At 40.3% G+C, this 14,561-nt stretch overlaps 2 protein-coding genes across 24 annotated transcripts in view; one reads left to right on the top strand and one right to left on the bottom strand.

Moving 5' to 3' along the window:
* Positions 1-9,074, bottom strand: part of ARHGAP36 (Rho GTPase activating protein 36) — a 155,241-nt gene extending 146,167 nt beyond the window's left edge. For 5 of the 16 annotated variants that reach the window (XM_049704379.1, XM_049704382.1, XM_033416209.2 and 2 more), the window contains exon 1: positions 7,177-7,298. Coding sequence is in view for 4 of the 16 variants with exons in the window: in XM_033416204.2 (XP_033272095.1) it covers positions 7,177-7,212 (36 nt within the window). In the remaining 12 variants the exon portion in view is untranslated. Of the gene's footprint in view, positions 1-7,176; positions 7,300-8,120; positions 8,248-8,856 lie in introns of those variants that run through there. The other 11 variants (XM_049704377.1, XM_033416207.2, XM_049704380.1 and 8 more) reach the window with 8 other exon arrangements.
* The window catches only part of ENOX2 (ecto-NOX disulfide-thiol exchanger 2), a 303,972-nt gene continuing 297,893 nt past the window's right edge, over positions 8,483-14,561 (top strand). For 4 of the 8 annotated variants that reach the window (XM_049704372.1, XM_049704375.1, XM_049704371.1 and 1 more), the window contains exons 1-2: positions 8,596-8,685; positions 10,017-10,065. The gene's annotated coding sequence lies outside the window, so the exon portion shown is untranslated. Of the gene's footprint in view, positions 8,686-10,016; positions 10,077-14,561 lie in introns of those variants that run through there. The other 4 variants (XM_049704376.1, XM_049704374.1, XM_049704373.1 and 1 more) reach the window with 4 other exon arrangements.

The raw sequence follows: 14,561 nt of genomic DNA, 5'->3' as shown, positions 1-14,561 counted from the left end.
CCAAAGACTAAACCCTAAGCCTGGCTGAAGAATGATTCCTAACTCTACAAGGTTAAATCAAAACCCTCCTCATATTATTAGAACTAACAACAGGCTAAGATTGAGTACTAAACTTTGTCACACACTGATTCTTAACCCCGTAAACAAATTTCACCATATTAGTGGCCACAAACTGAGTCCTAGCACTAGCTTGAGATTGAGCAATCAGTCTGGCCACAATCCTAGCCCTCAACTGGGGAGAGATGTACCCATGACACTGGGCAGGGTAGGGACGCTAAAAATTAGCACAGACTGAACTCTACTACTGATACCAGAATGCCTGCTAAGCACACTAGCCAGAGTCCAAGTCCCAAATTGACAATAGGACATGAACACTCTAAACTCAAACCCTGGCAACAGCCTTAGCCCCAAACCCTGATTGCTGCCTGAGTCTCTAAATCTAAACACAAGCTGGATCCTATGTGTTGCCCATTCTCACACTAACTTTATTTGTAGACTGACATATAACATTGGCAGCCAACCTGAGAAACATGTTTACAGTCTTAGCCCTAAAACCTTCTTCATAGTAAGTTTTAACCTGGACATTGGTAATCCTCAAACTCTGGTAAAAGGTTAATCAGATACAAAAATCAGTTGCATTTCTATATATTAACAACAAACTATCTGAAAATTAAATTAAGAAAACATCTCATTTACAATAGTATCAAAGCAACAAAATACGTAGGAATAAACTTAACCAAGGAGGTGAAAGACTTATACACTGGAAACTATAAAATACTGATGAAAGAAATTAAAGCAGATGAATATAAATGGAAAGGCATCCCTCATTCATGGATTGTAGACTTAATATTGTCAAAATGTCCATACTACCCAAAGTGGTCTACAGAGCCAATGCAATACCTATCAAAATCCCAATGGCATTTTATTTTTACTTTTGGCTGCATTGGGTCTTCGTTGCTGTGTGTGGGCTTCCTCTAGTTGCAGCGAGTGGGGGCTACTCTTCATTGCGATGCATGGGCTTTTCATTGTGGTGGCTTCTCTTGTGGCGGAGCACAGGCTCTAGGCACGCAGGCTTCAGCAGTTGCAGCATGCAGGCTCAGTAGTTGCGGCACGTGGGCTCTAGAGCATGCGGGCTTCAGTAGTTGTGCTGCGTGGGCTCAGCAGTTGCGGCACGTGGGCTCTAGGGTGCATGGGCTTCAGTAGATGTGCTGCATGGGCTCAGCAGTTGCGGCACGTGGGCTCTAGGGTGCATGGGCTTCAGTAGATGTGGTGCACCGGCTTAGTTGCTCTGTGGAATGTGGGATCTTCCTGGATCAGGGATCAAACCCGTGTCCCCTGCATTGGCAGGTGGATTCTTAACCACTGTGCTACCAGGGAAGTCCCCCAATGGCATTTTAAATGAAATGGCATTTTAAAGAAAAAACAATCATAAAATTCAGTTGGAACTGAATAGACCGTTTTCCAAAGAAGACATACAAATGGTCAACAGGTATATGAAAAGATGCTCAAGGTCATTAATCATCAGGAAAATGCAAATCAAAACCATGAGATATCGCCTCACACCTGTCAGAATTGCTATTATCAAAAAGAACACAAATAACAAGTGCTAAGAAGGATGTGGTGAAAAGGAAACCTTTGTGCACCATTGGTGGGAATGTAAATTAGTGCAGCCACTATGGAAAACAGTCTGAACATTCCTCAAAAAATTAAAAATGGAACTATCATACTATCCAGCAATTCCACTCCTGGGTATTTATCCAAAGAAAATGAAAAGACTAATTCAAAAATATATATGTGTCCCTATGTTCACTGCAGCATTATTTGCAATAGCCAAGATATGGAAGCAACCTAAGTGTCCATCGATAGGTGAATGTATATGTCCTACTGAGAAAAATAAAAAGCAAAAGACCAATGGAATCTAAAAAAAAAATAGGTGAATGTATAAAGAAGATGTGGTATATATTTATACAATGGAATATTACTCAGCCATAAAAAGGAACGAAATTTTGCCATTTGTCACAACATGGATGGACCTAGAGGGTATTATGCTAAGTGAAATAAGTCAGGTAGAGAGAGACAAATACTGTATGATTTAACATACATGTGGAATCTAAAAACACAAAACAAATGAATGAACATAACAAAACAGAAACAGAGTTATAGATACAGACAACAAACAGGTAGTTGTCAGAGGGGAAAGAGATGGGAGGAGGAGAGAAACAGGTGAGGGAGATTAAGAGGTACAAACTTCCAGTTACAAAATAAATGAGTCACAGATTTGAAATGCACAGTGTGGGGAATATAGTCAATAACTATATAATATCTTCGTATGAGGACAGGTGGTAACTAGACTTCTCATGGTGATCATTTTGAAATGTATAGAAATATAGAATTTGTGCTGTATGTGCACCAGGAACTAACATAGCATTGTAGATCAATTATAGTTCAAAAACAAACTCATAGAAAAACAGATCTGATTTGTGGTTACCAGATGCAAGGGGTGGGGGGTGGCAGAAGGAATTGGATGAAGGTGGTCAAAAGGTACAAGCTATTAGTTATAAGATAAATAAGTACTAGTGATGTAATGTACATCATGATCAATATAATTGACACTGCTGTATGCTATATATGAAAGGTGTTAAGACAGTAAATCCTCTCCTCTTTGGTAACCATAAGTTTGTTTTCTACATCTGTAAGTCTGTTTTTGTATATAGTTTTATTTGTATTATTTTTAGATTCCACATATAAGTGATATCAAAGTGAGAGGGAGGGAGGGAGGAACAAATTAGGGGTACTGGATTAACAGATACAAACCGCTATATATAAAAGATAAGCAATGAGGATTTACTGTATAGCACAAGGAATTATATTTGATAACTTGTAATAACCTATAATGCAGTATAATCTGAAAAAAATAACTGAATCATTTTGCTCTATACCTGAAACTAACACAATATTGTAAATCAAGTATACTCCAAGAAAGAAAGGAAGGAAGGAAGAAAGAAAAAGAAAATTACTTGTTTGCTTTAAGCAAGAGAGAGAGAGGAAGAAAAAGAGAGTACATCCTAATAATTCTTCTCACAAGGAAAAAAATTTGTTTTCTATTTCTTTAATTTTGCGTCTGTATGAGATGATGGATGTTCACTAAACTTATTGTGGTCACCAGTTCTTGATGTATTTGAGTCAAATCATGATGTTATACACCTTAAGCTTATACAGTGCTGTATGTCAATTATATCTCAATAAAACTGGAAAGAAAAAAAATCAGTTAAAAAAAAGTGTCACTGAGGATGTGGAGAAATTGGAGCTCTTATACACTGTTGGTGGAAATAGAGAATGGTGCAGTCACTATGGAAAAAAGTATGGAGGTTCCACCAAAAATTAAAAATAGGCATATCATTGACATATATATATATATGTGATATATTTATATACATAAACTATTATTCAACCTTAAAAAGAATGAAATCCTACCATTTGTGACAACATAGATAAACATAGAAGACATTATGCTAAGCGAAAAAACCAAACACAGGTGGACAAATATTCATAATTCCACTTATACGAGGTAACTAAAATAGTCAAACTCATACAAGCAGAGAAAAGAATGGTGGTTGCCAGGGGCTGGGAAGAGGAGGAAATGGGGAGTTATTGCTCAGTGAGTATAAAGTTTTAGTTTTACAAGATGAATAAGTTCTAGACTTACAACATAGTGCCTATCGTTAAAAATACAGTATTGTGCACTTTAAAATATGTTAAGAGGATAGATTTCATGTTAAATGTTCTTACCACACACACACACACACACACACACACACACACAGAAAATCCACAAAAGAACAGAAGGAAATTTTTGGAGGTGATGTATATGTTCAGTGCCTTGATTATGGTGATAGTGTCATGGGTATATGCATATGTCCAAACTCACCAAAATGTATATATTAAATATGTGGAATTTTTTTTGTATATCAATTATGCATAAATAAAGCTTTTTCAAAAGAAATAGAAGGAAGATTGGCCATGATTTTTGTCCCTTTAATCAGGAAAATAAATTTTTCCATAAGTCAAAGCATATTTCTTTTTGTGCCTCATTGATGAAAAAGCACCTGAGAAAAGTAGTGTTAATTTTTTTTGTGTGTGTGTATTAGCTTTTAGAGTCTATATTTTGAGGAAGGTAAGGAAAAGGGGTACTTTAAAGGTTTTGGGTTAACCAATCAACAGAACTTGCCACAGCAGGAGCTCAATAAAATTAATATCATTATTAAAGAACTTATCTAAGAATGTTTGACAAATTAATCTCCTAACACACAATCCAGCTACTAATAATGATAAGCTTCTTTCAAGTATCTAAATAAACAAAAATAAGTGTATTGTGTATGGAACAATACTGGAATTATATAAGCCAGAATGTTAATAGAAAATCAAAAGCTTAATCAGATAGCACCAACACCAGCACTCACTGAACAGAAACTCTACACAAAGTCAAAATAGGACAGCTACCAGCAGAATCAACTCTGACACAGGCCAAGATGAAATGTTAATACAGGTCGCTGACTGAACCAGGCTCTGGCTGCAGAATGAGGTACAACACTGGCCACTGTGACTTAGCTCCACAGACCATTCCAATATGGGCAAAGACAGAACCCTGACACTGGCTAAAGTCAGAAACCACAGCTTGGAAGTACTTTGGGCAAATATGCATCCCAAATTCTGTTCATATTCATCGTTAAAATCCTGGCCACAAACTATACTCTAACATTGTCCATAGATGAAATGCTAACTTTGGTCTGAGACAAAACTAGGGCACATGATAGGTAATATCCTAACATGGCAACAAACTGAATATTAAACTTAGACACTGACTGTGCATTAACAATGGCCACAGCCTGAGGCCTAACACTGGACCAAAAATAAACTCTAACCATGAACAATAATTGTAACTTTACCTGATGAAAGACTGAACATAAATCCTGTTCAAATTCTTATTTAGCCTTTCCCCAGGCAACACAATCAGCATGAACTGTAAGCCCCGACTGAGCTATGATACTGGCCTTTACTGATTCCCAAACCTAGAAATGAAAGTGATTCCAACACGGACCAAAAACTAAAGTCAAACCTTAAGCTGAGCCCTAACCCTGGATGTGATCTGTCTAAGGGTGGTCCACAGACTGAGCCCCAACACTGATGTTAGAACACATCCTCTCTTATATAAACTAAATCCTAATATTGGCTAAAATTTGAACCCAAATCTTGTACACTGACTTCACAATGAGTATAACTCAGGCCACACTGGACTAAAGGCAGCCTCAGAATGAGCTTTCACGCTGGTCAGAAATATGCTCTGATCTTTGTCACAGAGAGAACCATGGCTATAACACTGGGGCCTAACACTAATAACAGGCTGGCCCTAAACTTGGTTCCATGGTCCTCTAACCATGGATCCACACTGACTTGTAAAGATAGCAACAGATCGACTAAGCCTTCATCTAAGTCGAAGACTGAAGCCAAACACTTTCCACATTATAAACCTGAACTCTGCCCATGACTTCAGCTGTACACTGGCTCTTCAGCTTTAACCTTGGCCTACCAATTGATCTATAAATACAGCCAGACTGATTTACCCTGGGTCTCTATTTCACAAATTCGTCTTATACTCAAGCATTTTTTCCTGGATGTATTTTCAAGCATACTTTCTACCAACAATACATCAAGCGTCTCACCTTTGTATGTGTAAATACACATACACACACATTCCAATAAGCCTTGTAGAAATATTAAGTGTCACTGCTATGTATTTTCTTTCTTTTTTTTTCTTTTGGCCACACTGCACAGCTTGTGGGATCTTAGTTCCCCAACCAGGGATCGAACCTGGGGTCCCAGCAGCAAAAGCACAGAAGTGCAGAGTCCTAACTACTGGACTGCCAGGGAATTCCACTGCTATGTATTTTAATTATTAATTATTTATTGATAGTTTCCCCCATTAGAATATAAGCTCCAAAGGAAAGAGATATGGTCTGGGCTTTGTTTTTTTTTTCCCCACTCCTCTATTCCCAACATCTAAAATTGTGCCTCGAATGTTGTAAGTACTCAACAAATATTTGTTGAATGGATGAATGAGTAGTTCCTTGTTATTCTTCTGTCCTCTTATTTGACCTCTCTGCACAATATTCCAGTGATTCTACTTTGTTTTCTGTTGCTTCATCTATCAGACCATTCCTTCTAAGCTTCCTTTGAAGGCATGTTTTCCTCTACCTACTACTTGAATACGGTTATTTTCTAGGGTTCTATACTGAATCTTTGCCCTTCTCAAATTTACTATTCTAAACACTCTCTACATGAAATTTAGTTCATATTTACTTATTTAATTACTATTTATTATTGATGTCTCCCAAATGTTTAGTTCTAACCCAGACCTCTCTCCTGAGCTTCAGACCTACATTTCCTTACAGCCTACGAGGCATCTCCACACAAACGTTACACAGATTCCTCAAATTTTTAAATGTCCCAAACTGAATCCCTCCTATCCCTCACAAAACTTGCTACTCTTTCTGGGTTCCCTATCTCAATGAATGGTACTACCATTCACTCTTCCACATCAGAACTTGGGAGTCACAATGGACGCCTTCCTTTCCCTCCCTTTTCATACCCAAATTGTCATCAAATCCAACTGATCATATCATTTCCTTGCTTAAAATCCTTTGATGGTTCTTTACTGCTTTCAGGTTATATTTTGAACTCATTGGAATGGGCCCCTATTCCTGCCCCATCTAGTTCCTGCAGTATGGAAGTTTTTTTGTTTGTTTGTTTCCTGCACTCTCTCACATCCTTATTTCTCTGTATGGAATATGATTAACCTCCCTGCCCCAAAGATGACAAATATCTTACTGGTTCACCAAGGCTCATCATTCAAGCATTTCTTTCTCCAGAAGTGGAATGAGTTCTTCCTCTTCTGTGGTCCTACAGAACCCTGTATAGAACTTTTTAGAACACTTTGCACATTGTATAGTCTATCTCCCTTCTTAGATTATGAGCTCTTCAGAGGAAGGACTATTTTCCAATTCTGTATCAATTGTGACTAGTCCAGGGCCTTGCACAAAGCAATTGGCTGAATAAATTATTGAAACTATTAAATCATCTTCTTCCTTCATGTCACTTGTTAAAATTTTAGGCAATTACCTTGGCAAAATGCAATTCCTCTTTCTTTCCCTTCATTCCACTTGGAGGTCAAAAAGTTGTCCTTAAGAGTAAAATTGTAGTAACCCAATTGTAACGATCCATTCAGCTATAAGGATTCATCTCTAATAAAGAAAAGAAAAGTCAACAGTCAGGAGTGAAATTAGTCTTAATAAACAACCATTTTCTTCAACTTTTTAGTCACTTCAAAGTGTTTTGGTGTCCCACATATTCCTTTATCCACATCTTTAAACATACGTTTTACTAAAAAGATAGTTTCTTAAAGAAATATACAGTTATTTCTTATTATTCAAGTTGTATATCTGTTCTAAGCTGCTATATTACACCAATGATTGTGGCCACTGTTCTTCATAGCATGGCTTCATTATAGGTTAAACAGGTTTCTTCTGGCTGGCTTCAATCACATTTCTATGCCTACTGTGACACCATTTCAAAATAAAAAATATGATTCCCAATTAAAAACAAAGTATACATTTTCCAGAAACTTTAGAGTGATTCTAATGCACATGGTTCACACAGAACACACTCTGACAACTTTAAAGGTCCAGTCAAAATTCTAAGCTTATCAGAGCATAAATAACACTTTTTAAAAGCCACTGAATCAAAACTCAATGAGAATTTCAAATCACGATATAAAGTGTTTGCACCCCAGGGCTTCCCTGGTGGCGCAGTGGTTGAGAGTCCGCCTGCCGATGCAGGGGACACGGGTTCGTGCCCCGGTCCGGGAAGATCCCACATGCCACGGAGCGGCTGGGCCCGTGAGCCATGGCCGCTGAGCCTGCGCGTCCGGAGCCTGTGCTCCGCGACGGGAGAGGCCACAACAGTGAGAGGCCCGCGTACCGCAAAAAAATAAATAAATAAATAAAAATAAAGTGTTTGCCCCCCAAATGCAAGTAGCTTAACCAACAGTAAAATCAATCTACAACCTTCATCTGTCCCCACAAGCACAACCCCATACCCCAAGAAGGGAGATTCTCTAAGACAGCACACTCCAAACTACAACATCCAGAATACCCTCCTCGAGCCGAAACTGGGGACAATAGGAAATGCGGGAGGGGGCTGGCGGGGAAGGAATTGTGGGTATATAAAAAGAAGTGTCTTGACTCCATCTCCCCCAATCCCCTGTCTTCACTTGAGTCTCTCCGCCAATGTCAATATTGGATTCCACCCTCCTCCCTCCCCCCACCAGGAAGAACAACCTCCAGAGACTTCAAACTACATTTCCCATGAGGGTAAGGGCTCGGGCCTCCGGCTTCCTTGGTGACCAGTAGCCAATAGGAGACGCAGCTGCGGCCGTGGGGGTGGGTGAGAGTCTGGCCTGGGCCTGGGCCTGGGCGCCGGGCCTAAGCCAGCAGCGCCAGGAGGGGAGTTCAGAAGACTGTCGCCCGGCATGGGGCGCCGCGAGGGTATCGCCCACCCGGAAGCTGCCGCCCCCGCCCGATTTTCCGCGGTTCTATAAGGAGTTGAGCTTCGGTAGCCGGGGAGCTGGAGGTCAGAGAGACAGAAAGCCTGAGCGGCTGAGGCTGGGGACTGTGGGACTGAGGGGGTCTAGGGAGGAGGGTGCTTCCAGAGCCGCGGGCCTCAGCCCTGACTCCGCCCAGCTCCGCCTCCGCGGGGGGGCGGGTGTCGGGCCCGCGAGTCGGGGTGGGCTTCTGAGCTCACCGCGCCCGTTTCCCTGGAGACTCGGGAGCGTGGCCTTTTTTCTCTTTTCCCTCAAATCTGCCCGCTGTCTTTTTCCTCCACAACGGCATCCCGTATCCCCCACCCCGGCCTTGTGCCTCCTCAGACATCTGAAGTTAGGGTTCTCCACCAGGGTCTTCCCTGGGCGGCGTCTGGACTCTCCTTGCTGCTTGCAGGAGTTGGGCGATCTCTTTTTCCTCTCTTCTTTCAATTTGCAGTTCAGGTTTGGGCACACACCCCTCCCAATGCACACACACCCCTTTTCCTCTGGGGCCATGGGAATTCCTTGCCACGCCCCGGGCGTGACTTTTTGTCAACTTTTCATTTTCCGCCCCTTTGATGGTGAGATCCGGATCGTCGCCATCTCTTTATTGGCCCCTCCAACCGCTTGCCCCTTCCCTGACCAGGTCTTTGGAGCAAAAAGGGTTTCCCCTCAATTTCCAGAAGAGGTGGGGAGCAGAAGAGGGAAGGAATCTCGTTTTTGAGAAATACGTGTTTAAGGTTCACTGCAGTGTTCTGATGAAAATAAAAGGCAAGTTAGACCTATTGTAAAACCGAGTTAGACCTATTGTAAAAACCAGCAAGATTGATGTTGACAAATATTTAAGGGGCACACCAACTACGGAATAAAGTAGACTGCGCAAAACGAGACTGTATTATTTTATTATTACAAACGCGTGCGAAAAGTGCTTAGGAGTTAGTGGAAGGGGATACCGATGAGGTTGGGGGGGTTGATCTATGGAAAGTCAAGCCTAACCCTGGAAGTGCTGAAGGCTTGAAACTCTCATCTACCTTCCAGATCAATCCTGGTCGGCTTTGGGAGGGAGATGAATTTTAATTTGGGTTTCGAAAGAGTAAAGTAGACTTGAAATGGGCAAAGAGGAGGGAGAAACTGCTTCTTCATACTGGGGTTGGAATTGGAGAAGGGTAGATAGAAGAGGGAGCACTTGTATAACAGGTGGGCTTCCCTGACTGGAGTAAAACGTGTCAGCAGGGATAGATTGCGGAAGAAATAGTGTTGAAAAGCTTGGGATCATAGTAATAGGACACTTTAAAGCATCCACATAGTTTGGATTTTATTCTGTATCATAAAATTAAGAACAACAAATTAAGATTGGGTGATTTTTGTTTTTTCATCCTAGGGGAACCTGATTTGAGATCAATTCTTGGAGAACACAAAGAAGTGTGGTGGTATGTTCCAGGTGTGAGTTTAATTTAAACCCAAGAAGGGCTTTGTCTTATAGACTGTTTTGTTTGTGGCTGTTCTTAGCTACACTCTATAGTTGTTACTTTTAAAGCCTAGTGATATAAATTGATTTTCTTAAGAAATGCATTTGCTGTCCTTGTGCATCCTATTACCTGAATTGTAGTCATTTCATTGGGCAACAATAATGATTGCTATTTATTGAGCCCATAAATGTTTTGGTGCTATCATAAGCACTTTGTCACATTATCTTAAGAGTCTTATGAAGCAGGTACTAGTCTTCCCATTTTTCTAGAAGAGGGAACTAAAACGTCAAGAAGTTAAACAACCTACCTAAAGTCACATAGATTGTAAGGAGAGTTGAGGTGGGATTTGGGTGTGCAGATTTCTGACTCCAGAGCCCATGCTCTGTCCACCATGGTTTGCTGGTCCTGCTGTTCACTTTTGTTCTTAACTTTCTATTTGTGGTAAGGAGAGATTATTGTGAGATATATTTGACCATCTTGGCAAAAACACAAATGATTCGCTTTTAGTTTCTATGTCAGTATGTGTCTGCTGTGAAGTAGCTGCCAAAAGCAAATTAGCTTAACTGTTACTGCAGCCGTAGCAAATTGTGTCTGCCAAAACTGTAGTCAGTATTACTATCTTTGAATTAGATGATTCTCTTTATAAAAACATGTCATGCCTCTAAGCTATTTGGACCTTGACAGTACTTTAGGTTTTATTTTATCTTAGACTTTAAGTGACCTTCTGGGGCACTTGGTCTCCTTCATGACCTTTGCCCCACGTGAAGTGTTGGGGATGCAACAGAGCACGAGGTGTGAGCTTTCTCTAGGTCTAGTTGGGGAGATAGATGCCCATCAGGCTGAGATAATGTAGTATGTAGTATAACAGAGACAGGTTCAAAATGCTATGGGAGGATGAAGGAAGGAGTGACTAAATGTAAGGGAGAGTCAGGAAGAAGGCTTCTGTAAGGAGGTGACATGACAGATAGGTCTTGAAGGATAATGAGTTTGCCAGGCAGAGAAGAGTAGAGGGGAGATAGTCTGCTCCCTCTATTTAAGATAGAGGGAGCAGACTGTGAAAGACATGGGATTTTTACAAGAGCAAGGCGTGTCCATTCAATGTTGAGGAATTCAGCATGGTTGGGGTGCAGATTGTTTGGGGAAATGAAGGCATAATTGTAGAAGAGGTCAGGGCTGATTTGTGAAGAACTTTGAACACAATGATGATAAGTTTGGATGTGCTCACATAGGCCAGTGTTTCTCAAAATGTATAGGGCATCTACCATAGTAGTTATGCTTTATTCCCACAAACATTTAAAATTTTATAAATTATATATTCTAATGTAGCTTATAAAAATTAAACTGAATTACATCATCAAATCTAAGGTTACTTAGGAAAAGGTTTACTGAACATACAAAGTAACCAGTTTTAAGTTGATTTAAATAGGAATATTAAGTAAATAATAGTACACATGGTGTGTGAATATGGGAAAATCAGCAAGTAATACTCAAATGACTGAAATTTGGAAAATACTGGTTGTTGGCAACAAAAAAAACATTAAAATGTTTTAGATGAGGAGCGCCATGATCAGATTTTCACTTTAGGATGCACTGGAAGGGGATGATACCAGTTAGGAGGCTGGTACTCTGCTCCAGAGAGAGTTGGTGAGGACCTGAGGGAGCAACATATGAGAGGAGGGAACAGAGTCGAGAGACATTTAGGGGGTAGAATTTGTAGGACTTGGTAGACTTTTTTTTTAACATCTTTATTGGAGTATAATTGCTTTACAATGGTGTGTTAGTTTCTGCTTTATAACAAAGTGAATCAGCTATATGTATACATATATCCCCGTATCTCCTCTCTCTTGCGTCTCCCTCCCACCCTCCCTATCCCACCCCTTTAGGTGGACACAAAGTACCGAGCTGATCTCCCTGTGCTATGGGGCTGCTTCCCACTAGCTATCTATTTTACATTTGGTAGTGTATATATGTCCATGCCACTCTCTCACTTCGTCCCAGCTTACCCTTCCCCCTCCCCGTGTCCTCAAGTCCATTCTCTATGTCTGTGTCTTTGGACTTGGTAGACTTGAATATTATTATTATTTTATTAGTGTCATCTGAACTATTTTAAAAGCCTATATGCCACGTGCCTGTTATCCTTTATATGCTAAAATGAGCATATTATTGCCTAAATCAGGCTATGTACATATATCCATTAAGGTAACAGTGGAGGCTGTTGTCACGAATGGGTTTAGATTACACACGAGCATCCTCACTGCCTTACTGAGTGTCCTGGAGAGCAGTGGCACAGATATACAAGGAGTATGAGTATGATCTGTGATCCTTAGCCATCTGAGAAACTCCTTCAAGACTCAGCTCAAATATCAACACCTCTGTGAAGCCTTTGCTACACCTCCCCCTCCTTCTACCACACACACACATGCATATGCACACAGGAAGCAATAGTAGGCTCCTGGCTCCCACAGGACCCTGTACTTCCTCTGTTCTAGCCGGTACCACAGGCTAGACCAACCACAGTGTGTTGGTCTGTGGATGTGTCTGCCTGTCCCCTAGACTGTGAGCTCCTTGAGAGCAGGGACCTGGTCTCATCTCCATACCCAAAGCATCCAGAATAGTACTTGGTACATGGTAGACACCTAATAAATGGTGACTGGATGAAAAGAATGGATCAACATATTCACATGAATGTAACTCTGGACCTTGGTACCGCAGAGTGCCAAACACTAAAAAAAGATTAGCTGTTTGCTACATTTGCTACTTTTGCAGAATAAAGCAGTAAATTAAAGTGACCTGGGTGTATAACTTCACTAGAGTTTTCTTTCTTTTTCATTTTCTCCCACTCTCCTGTGGTTGCCTTTCTTTTTTTTTCCTCATCATTTACCCACCCAGCCTCCTGTTCCTTAGGCCTGCCCATTGCTTTGCTCCTCTTGACAGAGTTCACATTGCTTCTGCCCCTATATTCTGCCAAGGATCCATTGCTCCTCTCCACGCACCAAATCCAGTTGACACCATCCTTGAAATCACTCTGAAATGGGTCTCTTCCTATTTATAGACACTGCTAGTGGGACTGTAATCTGATACAACCCTTCTGGAAAGAATTTGTCAATATGTATCAAAAATCTTAAAATCGAACATAGCTTTCAACCTTCCACTTCAACTTCTAGGGCTCTATGCTGAGAAAATAAATGTGAAGTTTCTAAAAATTTAGCTCCCAGGATGTCTAGCCCAGAATCTGTTTATAATAGCAAAAGAAAAAAGGAAAGAAAAAGGAAAAAATAACATTTTATTGATAAATGTCTAATACTAGAGGTTTGAATTAAATCATTTATGGTACATGTATGGATTACTAAGTAACCATATAAATTGATATTACCAAAGAATATTTAATGATGTGGAAAGTTGTTTGTGATATATTAAGAGAAAATTCAGGTTATAAAGCTGACAGATCTCAGTCTGCATACACACATACACACATATCACACATGCACAGCCCCCCTCATCTGTGTGCACATACATAGGAAAAGTCCCATAATGGTAAACACACACAAAAAATGTTAATAGAGTTTTCCTATAAATAGAAGGATTACATACGAGTTCTCTTTTTATTTAGTCTTTTCCATATTTTTTGCTAATCCTCTATAATGACATTTTTGTACATTTTCAAAAAGTTATTTAAAAATGCTTTCCCCATGTCCACCCCTATTGCCATCGCCTTAGTTTGGGACACACTGCCCCCTTCTACCCCGCAACACACATATGACTTGTACCCGGGATTACTACTGCCTCCAGCCTGCCTCCCTTCCAATCCTTTCTCCACCAATGCTGACAGAATGAATGATGTTTCTAAATCACAAGTCTAAAGCTATCCAGCTCTACATAAAATAGTTCAAAGGCAGCCTATTGTCCTCAAGATAAAATCCAAATTTCTTAGACTGCTTTATAAAACCTTTGAAAATCAGCTCTCTGCTTTTCTTTCCATTGTCACTTTTCCTCCCACAATTTACTTTTTTCTTGGAGTCTTAGGCCAGTGCCTGGCACATAATAGGTGTTTAGCTAATGCTAACCAAATATCGGTGTGGATTGTATGGGTTAACTGTTGTGTGCCAGGCAATCCACCAGGGTTTCATTTCATCCTCAGAGTAAAAATGTTAAATACATACAATAGTTATCCCTATTTTACAGATGAGGAAAATTAATTAAATAAAAATGGGAAGAAAAGTAATCATAATAACATTTTTTTAAAGAAAAAATCAAACCCCCCTGCTATAACACAGCTTTCATTTTCCTGAGGCCCCCTGCCAGTCTTTGTCAGTGTGCATACAGACTTTGTTCATTCCCTTGGGCAAGTTATATGTGACCACAGCATAACAAAAACAGTCCAGACCGACATGACCTCACCACGTCACAGTTCACATTGTGTTAATATACAGACATCTTTCCTTTGTGTATATAACACT

The sequence above is a fragment of the Orcinus orca genome, chromosome X (assembly GCF_937001465.1).
Source record: "Orcinus orca chromosome X, mOrcOrc1.1, whole genome shotgun sequence".
Lineage (NCBI taxonomy): Eukaryota > Metazoa > Chordata > Mammalia > Artiodactyla > Delphinidae > Orcinus > Orcinus orca.
Note: the sequence above shows the minus strand (reverse complement) of the source record. Positions and strands in the feature narration are given on the sequence as shown.